General features: G+C 55.7%; 5 protein-coding genes across 5 annotated transcripts; 4 read left to right on the top strand and 1 right to left on the bottom strand.

Annotated features, from left to right (window-relative positions):
* Positions 1-3,414: 3,414 nt before the first annotated feature.
* CGGC5_v012417 (GTP:AMP phosphotransferase) lies at positions 3,415-4,290 on the bottom strand (the record flags this gene model as incomplete). The annotated part of the gene is made up of 2 exons (XM_032034096.1): positions 3,415-4,064; positions 4,134-4,290. 2 exons carry the CDS (start codon positions 4,288-4,290, stop codon positions 3,415-3,417), a joined length of 807 nt encoding a protein of 268 aa, XP_031886650.1.
* A 2,640-nt stretch (positions 4,291-6,930) lies between these two features.
* On the top strand, positions 6,931-8,658 carry CGGC5_v012418 (LETM1 domain-containing protein mdm28; the record flags this gene model as incomplete). Its single annotated transcript, XM_032034095.1, has 2 exons — positions 6,931-6,991; positions 7,073-8,658. 2 exons carry the CDS (start codon positions 6,931-6,933, stop codon positions 8,656-8,658), a joined length of 1,647 nt encoding a protein of 548 aa, XP_031886645.1.
* A 906-nt stretch (positions 8,659-9,564) lies between these two features.
* vsp-5 (Sorting nexin-4) lies at positions 9,565-11,083 on the top strand (the record flags this gene model as incomplete). Its single annotated transcript, XM_032034094.1, has 2 exons — positions 9,565-9,819; positions 9,902-11,083. 2 exons carry the CDS (start codon positions 9,565-9,567, stop codon positions 11,081-11,083), a joined length of 1,437 nt encoding a protein of 478 aa, XP_031886644.1.
* A 2,594-nt stretch (positions 11,084-13,677) lies between these two features.
* Positions 13,678-16,190, top strand: KEX1-0 (Protease KEX1; the record flags this gene model as incomplete). The annotated part of the gene is made up of 3 exons (XM_032034093.1): positions 13,678-14,811; positions 14,863-15,437; positions 15,491-16,190. 3 exons carry the CDS (start codon positions 13,678-13,680, stop codon positions 16,188-16,190), a joined length of 2,409 nt encoding a protein of 802 aa, XP_031886647.1.
* Positions 16,191-18,270: 2,080 nt separating this feature from the next.
* CGGC5_v012421 (Uncharacterized protein) lies at positions 18,271-23,720 on the top strand (the record flags this gene model as incomplete). Its single annotated transcript, XM_066152694.1, has 4 exons — positions 18,271-19,040; positions 19,092-20,527; positions 20,576-21,998; positions 22,055-23,720. 4 exons carry the CDS (start codon positions 18,271-18,273, stop codon positions 23,718-23,720), a joined length of 5,295 nt encoding a protein of 1,764 aa, XP_066007948.1.
* Between the last annotated feature and the right edge of the window lie 463 nt (positions 23,721-24,183).

Consider the following 24,183-nt stretch of genomic DNA (forward strand, 5'->3'; position numbering starts at 1 on the left):
TGCGTGTCTACTGTTTTGCGTGCGGCGTGTGTGTGGTTGTGTGTGTGCTGTCTTATCCGCAATACGGCAGCTCTTCGGACGATTGACAAGACAAGATTTCATGCGCGTGGGATGCATGGCAAGGCACGGGGAAAGAAAGAAGCAAGTGCTAGCACTGGCGCTGTGCTAGGCTCCTCGCCTCTGGGTTTTTTCTGTGGCCTTGGTCTTGTTCCGGCATTTGGAACCGACTCATGCAGGGATTGGGACAGCGATTGTCAGCGAATGGTGTCCCCGTCGTCTGCAATCGATCATCATCCCGCCTTGCGTGAAAAGGGGAGTTCGTCCGGGCTCCCACTCGGGGAAAATGTGGAGGCACACTCCACGCGACGGTCCGCCTGAGCTGTTTGGTTTTTAAGGCCCATGGGGGTGGTTGCGGGCGTCCAATTGCCTGCTCTGGGGTGTAGTGTCGCTGATGGAGGCGCCTTTGCGACCAAGAAACGCTGCGAGAAGCACCAGTCATTCGCCCAGCTTCGTGTTCATGATTGACTTTTTTTTTCACCGGCTGTTGTTCAATGTTGAAAGTTTGGTCGATCAAGAAAAAGCGAGGCCTTGACAGGTCACGCGGGAAATCTGTCGGCCAAAATCCGGCGTACCCGATCCGCGGGATGTAACGGAGTGGCCTGTCATTTCGGAGGCATTGTGGGCTTTTGACGTTGGTAGGGCCGAACGTCTCTCCACGATATAGCGGATTTGCCCGCCGTTCGAGGGCGTTGTCGGGTTCGGTGTGGATTGTCGAGCGATTCTCTCGCAGTCTTCGCGAAATGAATCCCGAGCTCGGAAGAGATGTCGAGGACAGCAATGAGAAGGGATAAATGAGGAGCACAAACAGGAAGGGGCGTCACGTGCCTTCTCCCCAGAGAGCTTAATGCAGCAACAACAACGACAACAACCACCTGCCAGAGGTAAAATTGACTACACTTTCCAGGAAAGCAGTAGTTGAGGACGCATTATGCCTACCCTCCATTGCCAATACTCTCGCAGGCGCCTGTGCTAGCACCGTCTTGCCTCGAGTCGCATGACCAGTACCTCCATTTTGGCGGCGGTCGTGAGTTAGATCTAGCGCTCATGTTGGCAGTGAATGCCGTTGAGTGTTTTGTCGATGCGGGCGAACAGCAGCACTTTCTCAGCCCTAATATTCATCAACGGGCCGCCCAAAGCGTATGGTTTTGTTGCTATTTCGATTCACTGATCTATACTTCTCTGCTTCTTGCCCTGTGCTTCCCAGACGTAACCACGTTACGAGGAAACGCAGACAAGTGATGTGCTTCTCCGCACATCCGTCGCATATGGGACAGCTGCCGATGTGTGTCGCCTAATCCTGTTGCCTTTGGGCTTGGTGCTTTGTTTTAGACATGTCTGGTGATGCAACTTCGATCCGGCATCTCTGAGCGGAAGCCATAGTTCTCCTATTTTGACTTAAACTCGATGTCATCAGGTAGATCCCATCATTCTCATCGCCGACTTCGCAAGATAGCTATTGGTATCATTTTAGCTGTTTCAAGTAGAGGATGGCTTTTTCAATTTCTCTTGTATCGTTGAATAAAAGGAAAAGAAAAAGAAACAGAAAGGGCACACAACAACATCGGATGCTGAAGAAAAGGAAACAAACCAGGACTAGAAGCAAGAAGCAAAAGATTCATCTTGAACCTAGAGCCCTAGCAAGTAGGGTTATTGTGAAACCCAGGGGGCCAACACTGCTGTAGACCTGACCACTGGGTCACTTAGACCTTCTCTCTATTCGCAATATTCACACCAAGGTTCACTGAGTATTCCAGCTTCTTCGAAAGAGTCCATTCCCTCAGAAGAACCTGGCCCTCATAAGCACCACCAGCACAGTATGACCCTATCCAATCGCCCCACGAATGATGAGTCGTCCCTGTATCTCGTCCTTGTGCTTTGGAGCTTCGTTAAGCTGATCGGTTCTGTAGCCTATGACAAGTACATAATCATAGAACTCGGAAGTGGGCATAGGTAAACCATCTTACTTGGAGGATGTTCCCGTGATAGAGGATGCCTTGCTCTGCCCCCGTAGTTCCTGTTGTGAGCCCGTAGCTATTTGTCGTCCTCTGCAAATGTGGCAAGAAAGGCTAATTCCGGATGTAACTCAAGGATATGATAACAGGAAAATACTTGTTTATCCTGCCCGGTTCGAGGCTGTAACTCATCCGCGGGGATTTTCCTACGAATAAATAATCATGTCTTAACACAAGTCCACTCAGTCTACCGCTGTCACACCTCATGGGAGACCTGTAGTCCCAGCCATGACTCCAAGACGACGTCTCTTCTCTACCTATACTCTGATTTGAAAAGGCTTCTGTACAGCGGCTATCGCTGACCTTTATGTATCATATCAGGAGCTGATAGGAATCAGGACACATCTCTCACAAGTCCGGAGTAGAACAAGAACAGGAGTAATTCCAAATGTGTTATGATCTGAATCAGAGTTGATTGTCACAGAAAGTGAATGGCTTTGACAGTTTCAATCATCGAGCCAGAAATGTATGCTGTGTCACATCGTGCCACTGATAACCGGTTCATGCACTGAAACACCACTATGTGAATCTGCAAAAGTGTATGAAATAGTACGACATGTGACGGTTCATTCAGGCTCATAATTGAAAAGCAATGCATAGAAACAATCAAATCCCGATGCTTTCCTCGAGAAAATCGCTTGATGGATGTGTCGTGAAGTGAGTAAGCCAATCCGTCCTCATATACCTCCGCCGCAGACCGTCCGCCGAGGAAAGAAAAAGTGGATCGAATCATCCGCCCGGCGGCTTCGGTCCGGCTGCACTCATCCAACCGGGCATTTTCACCAGAAGCTCGGAAACCGAGAGAGAGCAACTTGCCACAGAGGGTGGTGGTCCGGGCATCCGTCTCGCATAAACATGCCGTGTAGCCAACATGTTTGACTTGTTTGGATGACAGCAAGGCATCCTTGCCGCGCGCTGGCTAAGTGAACCTTTTACCCCGCGAACCACGCACGGTTACATGCCTTCTCCGACCTGAGCTTTCCCCGGACGAGTTATCCGAGGTCTACAGAGTTTGGTGCGAAGCACCATTCATGCGGCGATGCGCGCTGGGTGCCGCGTTGAAGCTTCTATGAAGGTTGTGACACACGGTTTCGCGGTTCCTGAGAAGAAGACGATGATGGGAAAGTTTGTACATTTGATGATGGGTACGTATAGTAACTAAAACGCTTTCATCCAAACCGCAGATGCTCCGTCTCTCTGCGGCGCCGTGGGGATCGTCAAAACCCGCTCCTCCCGACCTGCCCTTTTCAAGCCATGGGGTCTTTGATGACTGTCCCCGAGGTATCTTGACCACGTTATAACTCCTGTACATATAACAGAGATGAAGAAAGATTCAAGAAAATCAATGAACGAAGCGCCTCTCAAACTCATCGAAGAGCAGGGGGCTGATGTCGTCGCTGCTCATGCCCTCGACCTCCCAGAGGACGCCCTTCTTGGCGTAGTGCTCCAACAGGGGCTCGCTAGTCTCCTGGAACTTGCGGAAGCGCTCCTTGTAGACGGCCTCGGTATCGTCCGGACGCTGGGTAAGGGGCTCCCCGGTGACGTCGTCCTTGCCGGGCACCATGGGAGCGTTGAAGGTGGTGTTGTACACACGGCCGGAGGGCTCGTGGACCCAGCGGCCGGAGATGCGCTCCATGATGAGGTGGAAAGGCGTCTTGAGGGAGACGACGAGGTTGATGGGGATCAGCTTGTCGCAAGTCGCGGCCTGGGGCGCGGTGCGCGGGAAGCCGTCCAAGATGAAGGATGCCGAGGGGTCCTCCGAAGCCTCGGGTGGGCTGTGGCTCTCCAGAGCGCCTGAAGCGGTGACGAAGTCGTCAAGCTGCTCCTCGTAGAAGGCGTCGACTGTGGCAGCCGAGGAGGCCAGGGTCATGACCTGGGGGCGGCCGCGGTTGACGAGCCAGCCGTTCTTGTACATCTCGTTAGAGATGAGGCGCATAATCAAGTCATCGGCGACGAGGCCGCCCGACTTCATGGTCTTCTCGACCTTGATACCTACAGTGAATGGTGGTTAGCATGTGCGATGTGGCAGGCTGTGCGTGCGCGCAACATGTGAAAACATACCGAGAGGGGTCCGGAGCTTGACATTATTGCGGAGAAGGTCGCCCGTGCTAACAGACTGGAGCTGCGGAAACCGTTGAAGAAGGCGTTCAGACTGCGTTCCTTTTCCAACACCGGGGGCACCGACGAGAATGACGCGGGCGGCTTTGCGGAGTCTCATAGTATACGAGGGTCAATTGGTAATCGGCGCAAATGGTCGATTGGGTGCCTCGGAGGTTTGGGGGGAGGGGAGATGTTGGGGGAGACTCGGGGAATAAGAGAGTCGAGGTCGAGTTCAAATCGGAGCTTCGAAATGGGCTGGCGTAATTGATGGCTCTTTTTTCCCGGGACGTGCGGGGGAAGAGGGACGAGTCGGAATCGCGAGACCCTAACGGGATCGTGGTCGGGGGGATGTTTAGGAGCAGTCCATGGCCACTGCGAGAAGTCGAAAAGCTGATATTTGGGACAGTCTGGAGGAAGGGAAGGAGGGAAAGAGGAAGCAAGAGAGACTGACGGGGAAATGTCGAGGTGGTACAGCAGGATAATGGAATGCCGAGCAGGGCGGGTGGAGAAGAGCGAGCGGACGCAGAACCGCGGTGGTGGGATGCAGCAGTGCGAGTGCAGGGGGCGATAGAGATTGGCGCGCACCTCGGACGGGGATCCATGGATGCTTGGAAATCGGGCGATTGTCGGATGGGCGTTGAGCGCTGCCACTTTGCGTACCTTAGGTGGCCGACGGCCGGCGGGTTAAACCAGCCGTTGAACTGCCCTTAGGTAGTAGTGCCTTGGGTATCGTCCTTCCAACAGATTATTTCTTAGAGACAGTCGGCAGTTGTCTGTTCGTTTCTTGCTGCTTATCTAAGTGGGAGATTCACCGTGGAGGAACACCTTGTTGAACCCTTCGCTGGCTGAGATGCCTTGATACTCCTCGACAGCAGGACCTCTGTGCCGGGTCTTGGGGGCCACGGTGCTGCGTTCCCAGAGAGGTCGGTCCGCGGTCTCAAGCTCTAAAGTCCGGGGTACACTAGTAGCACTGGACATAACTCCATGCCCCGACACCAACACCCGTTGGCGGGCAAGGTCCAGCGTGGTGTCATCACCTTTTTGCTCATCTTGGGGATAAGATAAGCGCACAGAGGCGAAGAGGATACCCGGCCTTGGGTACGTACCGCCGCTGACGGCATCGGCCTGGTCCCGGCTGGCACTCGCAGGCTTGAGTATGTCTGCCAGCTGGCAAGCCGAATGGACATCTACTCGAGTAGGTAGCCAGGCTTGCCAGGACCCTTTGCCCCTCCAGCTCGTCTCCTCACCAAAAAGTTGTGAGCGGAGCTTGGAAAATTTCAGGGAGCATTTGTTGAGGCGTCCTTCGGCTGCGCAGCCGTCATTATCAGCACATCACATTCCGATCACGCACTGCTCCAACCCAATCCTGTGAAGTCTTGCAGGATGCTGGCCCCAAAATGATACACTCAAAGGCCCGATGAGTTGGGGTGATGAGCTGGCTGCTGAGGCTTGAAAGTAAAGTCATAAACATGTCCTAGCCCCTCACTTGGACCATCTCGGTCCGGTATCCGAACATCGACTATTTACAACGGGGACATTTTGGGACTCGATGATGGCCGCCTCAGCCGTAGGTAATCCATTGCCCCCTGCCGAGGTGCACCTTGCAGAACCAAGCAAGCAGTACCTTATTAGCCAAGGTAGACAAGCACTTCAAAAGATGAAAGGCACCGCACCCTGAATTGGCAACAAAACAACCCAAGGCCGATACCGCCGATCTGTCCTCCACTCGACGCCATCTAGACGGCCCACGTCAGTCTCGACCAAGGGACAAGTCAGATTTCAGGCAAAGGGAATCTGCATCAGTTCGTTGTAGCTGCTGCGGTCCACGTCCACGGCGGTGCCGCAGCCTCTGGTGGCCATGGCCGGCTTATTCTGGCCCCTCTAATCCCATCGCCGACACGGGCAAAGGGCAACACTTCGCGCAGCCCAGCGGACCAGAACAACATGGAAGCACCGCCAGACGGCTGCTCGTCCAAAGGCAAGTTGCCAGCAAGCCAGCCCAGCGGGATTCACAATGTTTAGCCAGCTAAGCCCGGCATGACCCACCGATCTACAGGAGACCGCCGGTGTCTTCTGTGCTACCCATGTGGCGATGGCAGAGGCGAGCCAATCAGCTATCTGTCTTGGGCCAAACAGTGGGCGGCCAGGCTGGTCCGGGCTCAGCCCAGCACACTCAGCACCCAGATTCGAGAAAAAGGTACTTTCCAAAAAGATACGTGCCGGGATCTGGACGCAAGCCGTGCTGTGCTGCGGCCTTGCGGAGCGTGCCAACTGCCTTCGGCGCCTCGTCCGTGCTTGCGTGCTCTCCAGCGTCCCGCTGTCTCTGCAGAAGTACCCAGTGTACTGCAAACGAACCCTGAGTTGCGAGAGAGATACAGAGGGAGGAGACGGCACCAGCGAACGAGAGACGAGGAGGCAAAACCCCGTGATTTCGCACGTGCTGCACCCGGTCCCTGGACCCCCCCGGAATGGGTGGTTTCGGAAGCCAGGGACAAGTCGTGGTAGCACCCCATTTGATGCGATCGGTTGCCCTCCATTCCAGAATTCTTGAGTCGTTTCGCATCGCATTACATCTCCTCGTCCTTCCTCTTCATCACTGTTCTGTACTTAGTTTGTAGTATATTGCCTACATACACTACGTCGCCCATGACCGTTGCTCTACGATAGCTTGTCGATTATTCCCACCCACTTTACCCACCAACCAGCTGCTGCACCTCCTTACCCTCGAATTTGCCATCAAAGAAAGGACTGCTGCAGAATGAGCGCCTCAGCAAATGTCGCTCGTCGGGCGGTGATTGCGAATCCGTTCCTGGGCAACGGTAAGCCAGACCTACTGCATCTGCCCCTCGACACTGCCTCCTGTCTTGGAGACTCTGAATGTTTTCTCTGACTCTCTGCAGCGCGTGCGCTGTCCACTCTCGGTGTTTCGCCAGCTGTGCTCGGCCGAAACGCAAGGCACCTGCCTCGTCGAACAAACGCCCTCGCAATTCTCGTTCCCCTCCGCCAACTGGGCACCGATCACCACAACCACGGCCAACACTCTGGCCCGCCGCCGGGCTTCAATGTGGAGGAGGCTAAGAAACCTCTCCCCAAGGAGACGGCGACAGCAGCCAAGACCGAGTCCAAGACGAAGGAATCCAACGATGCCTCTCAGTCCGAAAAGGCAGCCTCCGGCGACAAGGCTCTTGCCGACAAGGACAAGGCCGACTCCGATGCTTCATTGACGGAACTTGCTGCCGCCAAAAACGCCGCCGTTGAGACAAAGAAGGATGGGAAGAAGGACGAGAAATTGACCGTATGGCAGAAGGTCAAGAAGGAGGCTCACCACTACTGGGATGGAACGAAGCTGCTTGCCGCCGAAGTCAGGATCAGCACCCGCCTCGCCCTGAAGATGGCTGCTGGATACGAACTCAGCCGGAGAGAGAACAGGCAGCTGCGCCGCACTGTCCAGGACCTTGGCCGCCTAGTCCCATTCTCCATGTTCGTCATCGTTCCTTTTGCCGAACTTCTTCTCCCCGTCGCCTTGCGGCTCTTCCCCAACATGCTTCCCAGCACGTACGAGGGCCAAAAGTCCAAGGATGCCAAGGCCAACACACTGAGGGCGACGCGCAAGGAGGTCAGCGAGTTCCTCCGATCTAGTCTTAAGGAGACTGGACTGCCTTTAACCCCCGCAACCACCCAGAGTGAGGCTTTTACGGTCTTCTTCAGGAAGCTCCGCTCTTCCGGCGAGTCGCCGACTCACGAGGATGTCATCAAGGTCTGCAAGATCTTCAAGGACGACCTCACTCTCGACAACCTGTCAAGACCCCAGCTGGTCTCCATGTGCAGGTACATGAACCTCAACACCTTTGGCACGGACAACATGCTCCGTTACCAGGTCAGGCACAGAATGCGCCAGATCAAGAGAGACGACAGGCAAATCAGCTACGAGGGCGTTGACAGCCTGACCGTGGCCGAGCTGCAGGTGGCGTGTGCCAGCCGCGGCATCCGCACGCACAGTGTTTCCCCTGCGAGAATGCGCGAGTACCTGCAGCAGTGGCTCGACCTCAGATTGAAGGACGGTGTTCCTTCGACTCTGCTGGTTTTGAGCAACGCCTACATGTACGGCCAGGTCCCTGCCCACAGCCAGATCGAGGCCCTCGTCGGCGTCCTCTCCTCCATCCCTGATGAGCTCTTCCACGAGATCTCTCTTGAGGTGCACACTGCCGAGGGCGCTGCCACGAACAAGCAGCGTCTCGAGGTTCTCAAGGAGCAACAAGAGCTCATTGACGAGGAGAACAGCCAGAACGAGGAGAACGCCAGCACCGGCTTTGCCACGCCTCGCGATGTAGACAACATCGACGAGAAGGAGGACAACCAGTCTGCTGAGGCTCAGGCGGCACCCAAGAGCCAGGCTCAGGAGGCCAAGGAGGCCGAGCAGGAGATGCTGGCGGCGAGGGACCAGACCGCCCAGACTGAGAAGAAGGCGGAGAAGAGCGACCAATAGATCGCTCCACAGCTGCAGACAAGCACATTTCCTTTTCTTTGTTAGACGTGTATGGCATAAGGCTGGGTAGCGTGTACTAAAACAGGGTTCATGACACCCAGGGGAACAGCACAGGTCACTAGAAAGATCCATCTCAGGAAACCACCAACAAATAGATTCCACTACTGTACAACGGGGACGGATATTGTGTAAATGCCACCACTATTTATGTAGAATACCTACAAGAATGAAATGAACTCTTGACCATCTTGGTGCAGACTCCTTCAGTTCCTCCCATGTCTTCGGTCCTCTGGTCTCAGCCTGGCCAAAGCTTCGCTGTCAACTGCCAATCGAAACGGGTGGCTATCAGGTGGAAAAGGAAGAAGAAAAAAGCGGTCCCTGGCCTGGCTCTGGCTGGTGTCGGTGCCAGCCCAAGAGGTTGTTGCACCGCTCTGTCTGCGGCTTCGTCATAGCCTCCCGAAACTGGGGTCCAGGCAGGAGTTCCGAGTGTTGCCCGGCTGCTAGCGAGTGACCTCAGTGCTTGCCGCTTCCAGAGTGATTTTGTGGGTACCCGAGTGCTCCCCCGCTATCGCGCTGTCCCAAGCTTGCAGCGTCACCAACGTACGGTGCGGCGACAGCACAGGCAGCTCCCTCCAGGTCCCATTCCCCACCACTGCCGCCGACGCTTCCTGCCATTGTCCGGCAGACAAGACGATCGCTCCGCCATCCCTTCTTTCCCTGCGACAACCTAATTAATCGACGTTCAAATTCCGGACCTCGGTCTCTGTGGCGGCGACGGCGATTTATCTTATCCCCTGAGCAAATCTGTTGCGCGATCCAAGCTTGACCCATCATCCACCGTTTCGATCTGCGATACCCTCAAACGCCAACGACGACGTAACCCCACGTCCGCCCCAGCTGGACGCCATGGCGGTCCTCGATCAACACCACGATGACTTCTCCAACGTGTCTTGGCACACGGAGCAAACCGAAGCTGCCGAGAGCTCCAGCTCTGTGACAGGCCCCAACCCCGACGATTCCGACCGCAACGGACACTCTGCATTCGACAGCGACACCGCAGACACCACCGGCCAGGAGGTGCTGGATTGCACCGTCTCCGAGCCTCTCAAGGAGAATGATGGCTCCAAGGATACCTTTGTCTCATACCTCATTACCACCAATGTAAGGCAATTGGAAAGCTTTGTGCCTGTGTCCTGCAGGGCTGCTCCCGAGGGGTGTTTGCGCGTTAACACAGCTACCACAGACGACCTTTGCTACCTTTCAGAGATCACAAGCATCAGTCCGCCGTCGGTTCACAGATTTTGTCTTCCTGTATAAGGTGCTGAGCAGAGACTATCCCACCGCGGCAGTACCTCCCCTTCCCGACAAGCAGCGCATGGAATATGTCAGCGGCAACCGCTTCGGCCCTGACTTTACCAACCGTCGAGCGCATTCCCTCCAACGTTTTCTTACCCGTCTGTCCCTCCACCCGGTACTTCGTCGCGCCGATATCCTCCACATCTTCCTCGAGAGCCCAGACTGGAATGCCACGATGCGCAGCCGCAGTACGAGAGGATCACAGAGCAGCGACGCCGGCAGCAGTGGTGTCTTCGACAACCTGACGGATAGTTTCCTCAATGCGTTCACGAAGGCCCACAAGCACGACAAGCGGTTCCTAGAGGTGCGCGAGAGAAGCGACAGACTCGACGAGGACTTGGCCCACATTGAAAAGGTAGTCGCAAGAGTGGCTCGCCGAGAGAACGACATCGAGTTAGACTTCAAGGATTTGGCGGAGCAGTTCCAGAAGCTGATTACCCTCGAGCCCGGCGTCGAGAACGAGGTCAGGCACTTTGCCAACTCGGTCGAGGACACTGCAATGGGCTTGCGCAAGCTCAAGGACGTCACGGACCAGGACTACCTCGGCAGTCTCCGTGACATGCAGGCTTACAGCACGGCACTGAAGAGCCTCCTGAAGGCTCGTGAGCAGAAGCAGGTGGACTATGAGCAGCTCACGGGCTACCTTAACAAGGATACCGCCGACAGAGACTCGCTCCAGTCAGGCGGGGGTGGTGGCGGCCTGTCAGGTGCCAGCGGTAGACTGATGCGCAAGCTCGAAGACGTACGTGGAGTCGACCACGAGCAATCACGCCGCGACAGACAACGCAAGCTCGAGATGAGCATCGACAAGCTTACTATCGAGGCGGAGCGAGCCAAGAAGACAAGTGAGATGTTCGACGACGAGGTTGTTAAGGAGGTCTCCGATTTCGAACGCATCAAGCGGGTTGAATTCAAGAAGCAGCTTGGAGGTCTCGCGGACTCTCACATTGAGTTTTACGACGAGGTCATTGAGATCTGGGAGGGATATGTCAAGGCGATGGAGAAGGAGGGCGTCTCGGGCACTCGCAGCACCGGCGTTGAACCTCCTGGCCGACGATTGGCGGACTAGAGGGGGCGTTTCGAGGTTCCATGGGCTTAATCCTGAGCCACAGCACGACATATGGCTTCAAGAAGGACGTCAAAGAACAAAAGAGCGAAGGAGGTACAGCCCAATCATTGGGTTGTTGTGTGTTGGAATATGTATTTGCTTCGGATGGCACCGGGACATGGCTTTCGGAGAGACAGCAGAGAAGGCCGGCCATTCAACGGGAGTATCGGGACACTGGTACTTTTCGGATCCCGTCATGGAGGGCTGGACATTAATCATGAAAAGGGGATCGCAACTCTGCTGATAACGAATATTATTACTTTTTTCTTGGTAGAAAGACGTTGGCGAGCTCTCTTGACGATCAAACCTTACCCGAGCCGTGTCTTTGGGAGCTTGCCAAAGCAAAGTGATGGACAAGGCATCCATCGTGTTGCTATGTGATGTTCTGGGTCTACTTGGTCAAATGCAGCTACCGAGTCTGGCTTTTGCATCCAGCCCGTCTGTAGCTGACATTCAGGGTCTTTGTCATTCATGCAGAAGCAAGGATGGCCGATGCAAGACAAAGAAAAATGTTTACCATCCGGTCGCGCCAAACATTTCAGATGTAGGAACATGAGTCTTACCGTGCTGGTGGTGGCTGCCAAGACTCGTGTAGATTGGACACAAGGACGTTTACCGCGTGCGTGCAGGCATATTCAGGCGAGAGACATTGGAGAGAGAGTCAAGAATGGCCACTACCGCTATCAACCACCGCCGCCGCTGCCGGCCGAGAAAACCAGGCTGGAGGACATCAGAGAGTTTCATGAGTCTGCCCGTCCAGCATGAGGGGAGAGCATGATGCGAACTCGATGTTACTTATTATATCGCAAGGTCTAGCGTGTTATAAGGTGGTAACGTGGTGTGTGTGAGGAGGACGGCAGTGGTGGGGGAGGGTGTTCGAGGACGGGAGCCGATTCCGAAACGATTGACTGTGTCAAGCGCCAAGGCCCAGCGCGGCGGGAGGCGGAAAGAGAGGAAGACCCCAGAGTGCAGAGGGTGCTTTTCTCTTGGCGAGATTCTGTGATTTGATGTCTGAGTGTTTGGACCTTTGAGCCAAGACTGAGATGGCGAGTGGGAAGGTGAGGAATAGTTACAAGTTGCCTGAGACTTTTTTGCATTTTTTCTTTCCTATTTCATTTCAATTGATGGATGGGCTCAGTGAAGGGACAGGTACGAGTACGATTCCGATCTCCTTACTGAACGCATCGTGGCATTTTGGGGGAAATAAGCATGTGCACAGCTGCGTTGCGAATTACGAACACTGCTGACGGTACGTACCCAAAATCTGCATTGCCTGGGCTGGGAGATCTTCAGCGCGGCGCAACCGTCAACAGGAAGAGGCGAGACGAAGGGGGAAAAAAAATAGCAATCGGAACCAGGCACCAGGCAAAGCAATTCAGGGTCGCTCGCCGCGCGGCGTGGCCAATGGGGCGTCGACATCGGTGCTGCGCCAGTGTTGAAACGGCAGTGTGGGCGGTGGACACTGCTGCACCTGAATCGCTGCCTTCCCGTTCTGTAAGATCAGAGGTCAAAGGTCCCGTTCCTCCTGAGATTGATGCATCGTTGGACGCGAAGTACCTCATCCCGAGATGTGCGCAGTCTTCGTCAGCTGGGAGGCTGTGAGAGGTACCTGTTCCTGATCCTCAGGGACGCTTGGGGGCGGCTGCTTGCTCACCTAGGTACTTACGTACTTGTTAGGTACCTGGGGGCGTCTTGTGCTAGGCTATGTGCGGGCTTAGAAGGGTAGGTAGCATTGCGGGTGCCTTGTCCGCGCTTTATGTTCCTGCCGTTTTCGAGAAGGCCACGAAACAATCACCTGGCAGAGGTCGTCCTGTGTTCCAGATGCCCATTCCACCCATTTTTTACCTAAACATCAACTGACTTTGGCTTGTACTTGTGCATTTTACCTTTTCTTACTCCCTGCGCTCTTTTCCTCCCCTTTCCCTTTGAACAAACGCTACCTTATTTTTTGTTGACCCGTCATTTGCTGCAGCCGCTGCATTTACGCTCGTCGTGGCCCTGGCGTCCCCTATCGCATATTGGCACAAAGTACTCCCGCGGACGATGAAACGAGGCTTCCCCGCTGTTTCTTACGCGTGAACTCTGGCCTTTTAAGTAATAACCGATCCAGCGAGCCACTCGCAATCTGCTTTGCCAAGCCGATAGACCGTATTTCCTGCTCTGTACAGCGGTGTTTTGCGCTGTTCCAGCTTCGACTCCGGCTCTGGAAGAACGATACAGGATTGAGAATTAAAACGTCGCGCCGGAACCTGGGAACTCAGCAGAAGCTTTGGCCATCTTCAAGGGCGGCCCTTGCCACTTGCGACTCGACCACGTCTCGTCTTCCACTCTCCCCCAGCCTTAGACGGGCCCAGTTCGCTCCTTTGTTCCCCTAATCGAGGTACGATCTTGCGTGTTATTTTACACTTCACCACCTTACCTTTTTTTTCTTTCTACCGTGTTGCAATCGCGATCTGGCTGTAGTTTGGAGTTGGATGCTGACGCCAATCTGTCCTCAGCTTCGCCCCTTCTGCACATCCCTCTCATTCCCTTCGAGGGGTCTACGGTAGCCCACCATGAAGCTGTCCGCGGTTCTCCTCGGCCTGCTCGGCCTCGCTGCCGGTGCATCGGTTCGAAACTACGAGACAAACGACTACTATGTTCTCGAGCTGGATTCGTCTACAACTCCCGACCAGGTTGCCGGTCGACTGGGCCTACGCCACGAGGGCTCTCTCGGCGGCCTCGACGGCCATCACATCTTCTCCGCGAGAAAGGAGTCGCAGGATATCGTCAAGCCTGCCCTGCAGGCGCGGAGGATGAGGAGGCGAGGACTTGGCGGTTCCGACCCCCTCGATGGTGTTCGTCTCGCACAGAAGCAGCAGCTTCGCAAGCCCTGGGAGAAGAGGGTGCCCCCGCGCCTGCACGGCCCCAAGAACTTCGCTCGTCAGGAACAGGCGGATCCTGGAATGGTTGAGCAGATGAACAAGATCATGCAGACCCTGAACATCGCCGACCCCATCTTCAACGAGCAGTGGCATCTGCTCAACACTGTACAGAAGGGACACGACATCAATGTCACGGGTGTCTGGACCCAGGGCATCACCGGCAAGAACGCGACTGTCGCCATTGTCGACGACGGCTTGGATATGTACAGCGATGATCTGAAGCCCAATTACTACGCCGCTGGCTCCTACGACTTCAACGACCACCGCGAAGAGCCGAAGCCCACGCTGAGCGATGACAAGCACGGCACTCGCTGCGCCGGTGAGGTCTCTGCTGCGCGAAACAACGTCTGCGGTGTCGGCGTCGCATACGAGTCTAAGATTGCCGGCATCCGTATCCTGAGTAAGCTCATTTCAGACGCCGATGAAGCCGTCGCCATGACGTACGACTACCAGCACAACGATATCTACTCCTGCTCTTGGGGACCCCCGGACGACGGTCGATCGATGGACGCGCCAGGTATCCTGATCAAGCGTGCGATGCTTAAGGGCATTCAGCAAGGTCGTGGCGGAAAGGGATCGATCTACGTCTTTGCTAGTGGAAACGGTGCCGCCAATGATGATAACTGCAACTTTGACGGATATACGAACTCCATTTACAGCATCACTGTTGGTGCCATCGACAGAAAGGGACAGCACCCGTACTACTCCGAGAAGTGCTCAGCTCAGCTCGTTGTTACCTACAGCAGTGGCAGCGGAGATGCCATCGTAAGTGACGATACTTTTTAGCGTAATGAAGCACGACTAACAGCTTGGCAGCACACCACCGATGTTGGCACTAACGCCTGCTACAACGGCCACGGAGGCACTTCCGCCGCAGCCCCGCTGGGCGCTGGTGTCTACGCTCTTGTTCTCGAAGCCCGTCCCGATCTGACCTGGAGAGACATGCAGTGGCTCGCCATGGACACGGCTGTGCCTATTGACGAGGAGAAGGGCGAGTGGCAGCCAACCAAGATTGGCAAGAAGTTCAGCCACACGTATGGATACGGCAAGATTGACGCCTATGCCATGGTCGAGGCGGCCAAGAAGTGGAAGAACGTCAAGCCTCAGGCTTGGTACTACTCTCCTTGGGTGCACGTCAACAAGCCTATTCCCCAAGGCAAGGATGGTGTTGCCGTCAGTTTTGAGGTTTCTGCCGATGCCCTCAAGCAGGCCAACCTGGAGAGAGTGGAGCATGTGACGGTCACTATGAACGTGAACCACACCCGCCGTGGTGACTTGAGCGCGGACTTGATCAGCCCCGAGGGTGTTACCAGTCACCTTTCTGTAACCCGCAAGATGGACTCTGCTCGTTCCGGATATGTTGACTGGACGTTTATGAGCGTTGCGCACTGGTGAGTCGGGTCTAGATGACATGTTTGAAGAGTAGACGCTAATCCTGGATTAGGGGCGAGTCTGGTATTGGCAAGTGGACTGTTGTCGTCAAGGATTCCCAGGAGAACGAGCACCAGGGCACCTTCATCGACTGGCACCTCAAGCTCTGGGGTGAGTCGATCGATGCCACCAAGGCCACTCTTCTTCCCATGCCTACCGACGACGACGACAACGATCACGCTTTGGTTGCGACCACTAGCCTGCCCGCAGCTACCACTTCGATCGAGCACCCTGCGCAGCCTACCGACCAGCCTGTCGTTCCTACGGATCACCCCAACCGACCGACCAAGGTCCAGAGCGGTGGTACCCCTGCCGCAACGGGCCCGGCGACGGGCACTGAGGACGCCGCGACAACGACGACCAGCCCCTCTAACTGGGTGTCTTGGCTGCCGTCGTTTGGCAAGGCCGGTGTCTGGGTGTATGGCGCGCTTGCTCTTATTGCTGTCTTTTGCTCTGCTCTCGGTATCTGGTTCTACATCCGCAAGCGTCGCAACAGCCAGCCTCGCGACAACTATGAGTTCGAGCTCCTTAACGAGGACGAGACCGAAGGTTTGAATGGCGAGAAGCGCACGCGCGGCCGTGAGCTGTACGATGCGTTTGCTGGTGACGACGAGGACGATGATGATGACAGCAGCGAGTATCACGACGGGGATCGTGATCGTTCAAGAGAAGGACGTGGCAACAGGGAAACGGATAGGTTAACTGAAAAATAGGCGTACGGCTGCATGGGACGTTTTGCATAGAAATACCTTTGCTCTTGTTTTTTGTTTTCAACTTCTTGTCGCATTTCTCGGTAGTTGGCTCAATTGACTTAGACTGTGGTTGGCGTCTGAGGCTCAACCAATCAATTGTATAAATACATTCTTTGAACAATTCTGGGGATTTTTGAGTTTGAGCTTGGGAGCCTTACCTAAGAAGCGAAGATCAAAGTTCACCTCGGTGAACGACGAAGGGAGTCCCGGTTTGCACTGATGATGTGTACGCGGGCCATCCCGTGCGATAGCTAGGTAGCTACTGCATAGCTCCTAGCTGGCGGGAAATAGGCTCAACAGCATTTCTATTTTCGGCCTGTTCGTCTTCCATTATTCTTGTTTGCACCATCCGACAGTCATCTTTCTGCTTTGCCTAAGTTTTCTTATTTTCTTTCTCTCCGTGTTCTTCATTCATCTCAGACAATAGCCTGTTCGTTGGTTCATCTAGTGCCGAGTCAATCAGCGTTGCTTTTCCCACCTTGGAAACTGTGCCGTATCGAGGCCGGGTGTTCCTCCGCTCCAGCCACCTCATTATTCGGACGAGTACAGACAGCAGCAACTTTTTTTTTCTGCGTCAAGGCTGTTTGGAGGGCAGGTAGCTTGAGCTGGTAGGTAGCTTCGGGGGTGGCTACCCCATCTAATCGGTGTTACAAACGCAGAAAGCATTCGGCGCCGTATCTGCTGCTGCCGCCCTCGGGTTGGCCTCGATCCTTGCTCCCATTAGAATTCGGTGTGATTCAGCCACCCGGATTTTCGGACGTGATGGTTATTCTTGATATTCCTGCAGCCCCATCGTCCGAAAAGTCCCATGCATCCCTCCATTTCGGACTATCACATCTTGGCTGACGGGAAACGGTACTTGTTGCTGCTGCTGCTGCTGTTGGCCTGTGAAGACGGGGGAGGGGAGGGAGAGAAGCAGGCCGTGAGAGGTCGGTCGGCATGGGAAGCTGCAGCAGGCACAGGGTAGCAAGCAAGCTGGATCCCAACCTTCGGATGGACGAGATGGCGCGATGGAGACGCAGGTAAGCTGCAGAGGGGAGTCGTGGTCACTGGTCAATGGGATAGCTCAGGACCATTCAGTGGGCTCCATTCCGACCGCCTCTTTATTTGCGTGTGCTGTCTGTCTGAGGCCCTTTAGCTTTGGCTCCATCGCGACTGTCCGTAAGGTGGAAGTGGAAGAAGGGAAGGAGGAGCTGCCACGCTGCCCACTCGACTAGTAGGTCCTAGTCCGTACCTAGGTAAGGTAAGGTAGGTGAGGTATCCGTAGCTCAGCAAGCTCTTGTCAGCCCAATCGATGACAGTCATGACACGCCTGGTTTGGCAGCAGGAGCAGAACAGACTCACGACCCTGGTCTCAGAGCCAGGATTATCTCCGCCCAAGCCGCTCCCAACCCTGGTCAAGCTGCTCGTTCTTAACCCGACTGGGCCACCAAATGACGCCGTAACACAACCCGTCAACCTCGCCATTTTCTTAGGTCTCGATGCTTGAGTCGCAGCGACGGAGGTGGGAGACGGAAGAAGAAAAAAAAAAGACAAGCTCCTCTTTTTCCCGTCCTTCTCCAATCTCTGGCCTGCATCTAAACGGTTTCTTCTTTTTCATCTACTCCAGCATTCTCTTCTCGTACGGATACCTTAACGCAACGCAACGCAACCTCGCCTCGCCGACTCTCAAACTTGGCGAGCCCTGTCTTGCATCTGCTGGTCGACCCTCCGTTGCGCGCGCGTGTCTGCATCGCATTGGCTGCTATGGCAAGCTGCATATGTCTTTAGACGCCCAGCCTTTTTTTCCCTACCGCTAGATTGACACTTTTGTTCCCTGCCTCGAGTAGACTGTAGGTTTGGCATCCCACGGACTGTACAGATACACGCATCGACTACACCGGTGCTGCGCGCGCCCAGTCCTTTCAAGTCGATAACCGTCCTGCAGCCCAATTATAGCGCCGCTGCAAGTCAAAAAAATAATTCACCTCACACGCAGCTGGCTCGGCACCAGGCCAGACCAGACAAGACAAGACAGCATTGATATTAGCCTCCTCTCGCCATGCCGAGTGCGCCATATTGGGGCGATCTGTCGGGCCCCAAATCTGCCAGACGCCAGCGACGCCAGTCTGAGGATTTTAGTCTGCCAGAACGCAGACCATCTCCCATTGATCAGCTGGACCCTATGACAACGGACAAACCTCTTCCTGCCCCTCCCCCAAAGTCAAACCGCACCTCTCTCCAGACGACAAACACCGAGGCCGTCACCGAGTCGACCCTCAGTCCCTTCGTCTCACCTACAGCCTCCAACTTCCCAGACGAAGGCCTTGCCCCGCGCCCGCCTACCTTTCCCTACGGCGAGTCGCAATACCCAGAAGACCAGCAGGCTGAGAGGCGCCAGCGACGACGCAGAGAGCGCAACGAGCAGGAGGAGATTTCTCCCATCGAGCCCTACGACCTGCCCGCGGGCGCCACGCCTCCAGCAGCTCCCGATGTGCCCAAGGGCCCTCCCGTGAGCTACAGAAACCCGTACGGCAACGGCGGGCTGCCTTATACACATGCCGCCTCAGGATCTCGCCCTCCGCGACACCCCAGCCCGCTGGTGAGCCCAGACGACGGAGACATCATGAATCCCGAGGGATACTACAGGGACCCCGCGCCCGAGAGAGAGGCTGCGCCGCCGCAGCAAGTACAGCAGCAACATCAGCAGCAGAACCCGCCGCTCGATCGCGCCCAGACGCTCGATGTAAACCAGAGGCCCCGCGAGTCCAAGGGCTCGTCGAGAAGGAGGTCAGAAGGACATAGGAAATCTTCAGGAGGAGGATCCAGAAAGTTCGCCAACGACCGCTCTCCACTTCAAAGACTCGAGCTGACGCTCGACAGCATCACCAAAGAGGAGAAGCGAGCTCGTGTCGAGGCTGCGGAGCGCCGCGCGAGAGAGAAGGCTGCGGCAGCTGCAGCGCAGAACCCCGACCTCCTCCAACTTCCTGAAGCGACACACCGCGCGCCGCGATCGAAGCAACGGCAACAACAGCAACAACAGCCCGTGATCAAGCAGGAGCCTCAAAGGCCGCTTCCTGAACCTCCCCAGCAACCGACCGCTTCGGTTCCGCAAGTGCGATTCAGCGACGTTTCGTACGACGAGGATGACTGGCGGGGCACAGCGCCTGAGCAGCAGGCTAATGTCGCTGCTCCCAGAGGAGCCCCTCCGCAACACCACCCAGAAGACAGACGGCATGCGCCGGCGCGCGTGTCGCTCGATGATGCGCGGCGGCAGCCTCGATATGTGTCGGAAGAGGAAGGGTACTATGGTGGCCAATATCAGCAGAGAGCGCCTGCGATGGCTGCTACAAGACATGCGCCAGCTCCCTCCGGGGGTGTTCCTCAGAGAAGTGTCAGCTTGCGTGAAGAACCTAGACAGGCGCCACCAGAAAACTCAGGCATTCCTAAGCGTAACTTGAGCTTCCGTGAGCGCGCTGCAAAGAATGATCTGAACCTCCCCAAGGCCGCTGTTGACAGAGATCTGAGCCCAGAGACAAGCCCTGAGCCGACGCCGCCGGTGAAGGGTTCTCGGAGACCTAGCTGGTCTCTCACTAGGAGTGGGAGCAACAAGCTTAAGAAGCAACCAAAGGGTGACCCGTGGTTCAACATTCGACAGGATGCTGAGAAGAAGTATGAGAACATCGACTTCCGCAACGCGGCTTTGGATGAGTCGGCGGCTGCGAAGGGTGGCCCTCCCGTCAAGAGGTCCGCGTCGCACGCGGCGCATGAACAGGCATTGCCCCCGGACGCCACGCATGAAGAGGTCAGACGAGCCGGGATTCCCAGTAAGGCTGCGAGGTTAATTGGCATTGAATCTGGAGGAGTCCAACGACGTGCTACGGCACCTATCAGTCGCCGTGATTATGAGCACGACGACGAGGCTTACTTTGAGCCCGTCGCATCAGGCGGCCGTGGCGATGAAGCTCAGCACGCGTCTCACAAAGCGGCGACTGAGCGCGGCAGACAGTATGAGCGGGACTACTATTCTGACGACGAGGAGTACGATGAGCGCGGTCACCGCATCACCAACAAGCTGTATCACGGCCGCGATAGCTTCCGCCCTGGCGAGGGTACGTACAAGCCGCCCAAGTACCTCGACGAGTGGAAAAAGGCAACAGTTGGCAGTTTGTCTGGCTCCCTTCTGGATCTCAGCGACGATCAACTTCCCACGCTCGATAAGAACACGCCATGGTGGGAGGGAAGTGGAAAGCGCAGAGGAAGCGCCTCTCGGCCGCGCAAGGCGGAAGCATTTGATGGCGAGTACGATGAGACTAATGGTAAGTAATGTGACGGCAAGGTCAATCAACAGTGCTAACAATTGGCAGCTCCCACGAGGTTCAAACCACCACTGTATCTCAAGTGTGGCCCTCTGTTGAGGTACTGCGGACTGAAGCACGAGAAGATCCCTCCCCGCGCCAGGAACGCTGCAGCCACCGAACGCACCATGTGGCGTGGCTCAGTGATGATCGTGACGCAGGACAGCGATTCTTCGTACGAGATTGCGCCGACCTTGCGGCTGTTTGTGCAGCCCCTTGAGCTGCTTCCACCGCCACCGCAGATCATCCCTGGAGAGCAGGACCTGCCTCCGGAGTACGTGGACCCAATTGCAGGCATGCCGAAGTTGGGGAGACGGGGCGAAACTCTCTACGTCCGACCCGTAGACCACCTCGAGGAGGCCAAGGACTTGTCGAGAGACGAGACAGACAACGGGCTGTTTGAGAAAACAAAGAGTCCCCCGGATGTCCCCCCGGCGGATGGGTCTCTGGACTACCCGGGATCTTTCTCAAGCCGCCGCAAGCGTGTCAAGCTTGATGGAGAAAAGGTCTCCAAGTACAAGGACGTCCGCGGGTTCCGACTGCACTCAGAGCGTGGCTGCACCTTCTGGCGATTCAATATCGAGATTGAACTCCGCGAGAAGCAGCAACGGATCGCTTACCGTATTAACCGTGGCCCTTCAACGGGATTCTGGGTCCCCGCAGCTGGGGAGTCCATGAACATCATGTTCCACAGCTGCAACGGCTTCAGCATGAGCGTGAACCCCGACGACTTTAGCGGACCTGACCCAATGTGGCGCGATGTTTTGAACACTCACCAGTCGCAACCATTCCATGTCATGCTTGGTGGTGGTGATCAGATCTACAACGACTGCTTGATGGACCAGAGTAAGCAATTCCGCGAGTGGTTGATGATCAAGAATCCGCTGCATAAGCACAATGCGCCATTCACCCCCACGATGCAGGACGAATTGGAGAGGGCCTATCTCGAAAGGTACTGCATGTGGTTTTCCCAAGGGCTCTTTGGTCTGGCCAACTCGCAGATTCCCATGGTCAACATGTGGGATGATCACGACATTTCCGACGGGTTCGGCTCGTACGGTCACCACGATATGAGTTCGCCAGTATTTTCTGGTCTCGGCAACGTTGCTTTCAAGTACTATATGCTCTTCCAGCACCAAAGCGTCCCTGTCGAGACAGAGACTTCAGAGCCTAGCTGGATTCTTGGCACTCAACCCGGTCCCTACATCAATGAGCAGAGTCGCAGCTTGTTCGTCGAGTTGGGCTCCAAGGTTGCGCTGTTGGCTGTGGATGCCAGAACTGAGCGGACGGAAGGTGATGTCGTTAGCGAGGACACCTGGCAGCACATGATGGACCGCTGCTACGACGAGCTCAGGAATGGCAGAACTCAGCATCTGCTAGTTTTGCTGGGCGTGCCGATTGCATACCCCAGACTGGTCTGGTTGGAGAACATGTGAGTTGCCCCTGAATTCTGAATCATTTCTTAAGACAATGTTCTAACAGACACAGTCTCACCTCAAGAGCCATGGATCCTGTCAAGGCTCTCGGCAAGCTGGGAATGCTTGGCAACACTTTGAACCACATTGACGGTGGTGTTGAGGTCTTGGATGACCTGAACGACCACTGGACTGCCAAGAACCACAAGAAGGAGCGAGAGATTGTAATCCAGGACATGCAAGACTTAGCAGCGGACAAGTCAGTCAGAGTCACCTTCCTCAGTGGTGACGTTCACCTTGCGGCTGTTGGCCAGTTCTACGCCAACCCCAAGCTCAACCTGCCCAAGCACAAGGACTTCCGCTACATGCCCAACGTCATTTCATCGGCCATCGTCAACACCCCTCCCCCTGATCTGATGGCGGACATCCTGAACAAGCGCAACAAGGTTCACCACTTTGACGACTCGACTGATGAGAACATGATCCCGCTCTTCGGCCACGGAGTCGACGGCAAGCCCCGAAACAACAAGCACTTGCTGCCGCACCGCAACTGGTGTTCCATTCGTGAATGGGCTCCCGGCACCACGCCGCCCCCCACGCCTCCCTTGTCGGCCTACGATAGAAGCCCTAGCCCGCCTCCGAGCCGTGGCGGTGGTCTTTTGCGCCGCTTCTCCTCGAACAAGGGTCCTGGTTACCGCCCTGACATTCAGAAGGACTCTCCACAGGACCCCTCTCGGCCTCCCATCTCCAACAGCGGCAAGACGGGCGGTCTGTTCCGAAGGCTCTCGCGTCGTAACTCGACTGACGGGGGCCGACCGGCTGAACCCGCCAAGCCGAAGCGTTCAATGTCGTTGACACGCAATTTCTTCAGTCGCAAGACCAGCAAGAAGTCGCGGCCTGATGACGGCGGCATCAACGGCAATTGGGGAGAGGAAGACGACGACAGAGGTTCCATTAGCACGGCCGAAGACGGCCATTACGGTTACGACACCTACGATGACAGACCGGCGGTGCAGCCCCGTGTAAGAGGAATGGGACTTCGCGGAGGTGGCGGCCACGATGAATACAACTCTGGCGATGATTCGTACTTCACGGCTCGCCCAGCCGCGCGCATGAGGGGCGCGCCTATTCCGCAGGGCCCGCAACACAATGAATTCCAACCTGGCGACGAGTCTCAATTTAGCGCTCGTCCACCGACTCGCGCTCGCACTATGAGTACTGAGCGTTCGGCCGCCATGCCGCCACCCAGGCCATTCCATCGTACCCCCACCGGCTTGTCGGTCAAGCAGCAGAAGAACGCCGATAAGTTCTCCGTGGATCTCGAGGGTGGTTTGGACATTTGTCTGAATGTCGAGGTTAATCCTAAGGACCCCACCGGCATCACGACGCAGTATAGACTGCTCGTTCCGCGTCTGTTCTGGGATGACGCGAACGAGGCCGGAGCTCTGCAACAGCCTGCCCCAGCCGGCTTCAAGCGCTTCTTTAGCTTGAAGAAGAAGGACACGGGCCGCCGTCCGTCTCAGGATGTGGGAAGTGAGGAGCAATTCGACCGAACTCCTTCCGGCCGGCCGCAGACTGGAATGCCTCCCACCGGACGGGAAGCGTATGATGTGCCAAGGACGGCCGCGAGATACGAGTCACCCGGGGGCTACGACTCGTCTCGAACATATGACTCTTCTCAGCGGTATGATTCGCCTGCGAGGTATGAGCAGCCGCAAGCTGCAGGCGGAAGGAGGTGAAAGGAATTCGCACGATGAAGGGGGGGGGGATTAATGAGCTTGCTTTTTCTTTTTCTGTGGGAGCCAGGTTTTGGTCTCCAAAATATTCGTTCACGGCATATTGAATTCGGGCATCATCGCATTAGCATTGCGAAGGAGTAAGATTGACGAGGGCACAAAAGTTTTTGGATCGCCGGTCCCTCGGACTAGGAGTTTCGGTACCTTATCTGCATGGCTGATACCTTAATGACGACTATGACCTCAATTGTCCCGCGTACATGAGTGATGTGCATTTCAATTGGAAGATGAGTTTACATGAATCAAGTAGTTTATGAGGACGAATCAGCACACGGAGGCGGGGTATGAAAATCGTATTGGAGCAGAAGCTCTGGTCAAAACGTTTGGGTCCATCTATCCCAACCGTCTCGATGCGCAGTAATATTTTTATGATATCAAACTTTTTGTAGTCTGTCGCTCGTTAGCA

Source organism: Colletotrichum fructicola (genome assembly GCF_000319635.2).
Source record: "Colletotrichum fructicola Nara gc5 chromosome Unknown KSG_Nara_v1_contig07, whole genome shotgun sequence".
NCBI classification, from domain to species: domain Eukaryota; kingdom Fungi; phylum Ascomycota; class Sordariomycetes; order Glomerellales; family Glomerellaceae; genus Colletotrichum; species Colletotrichum fructicola.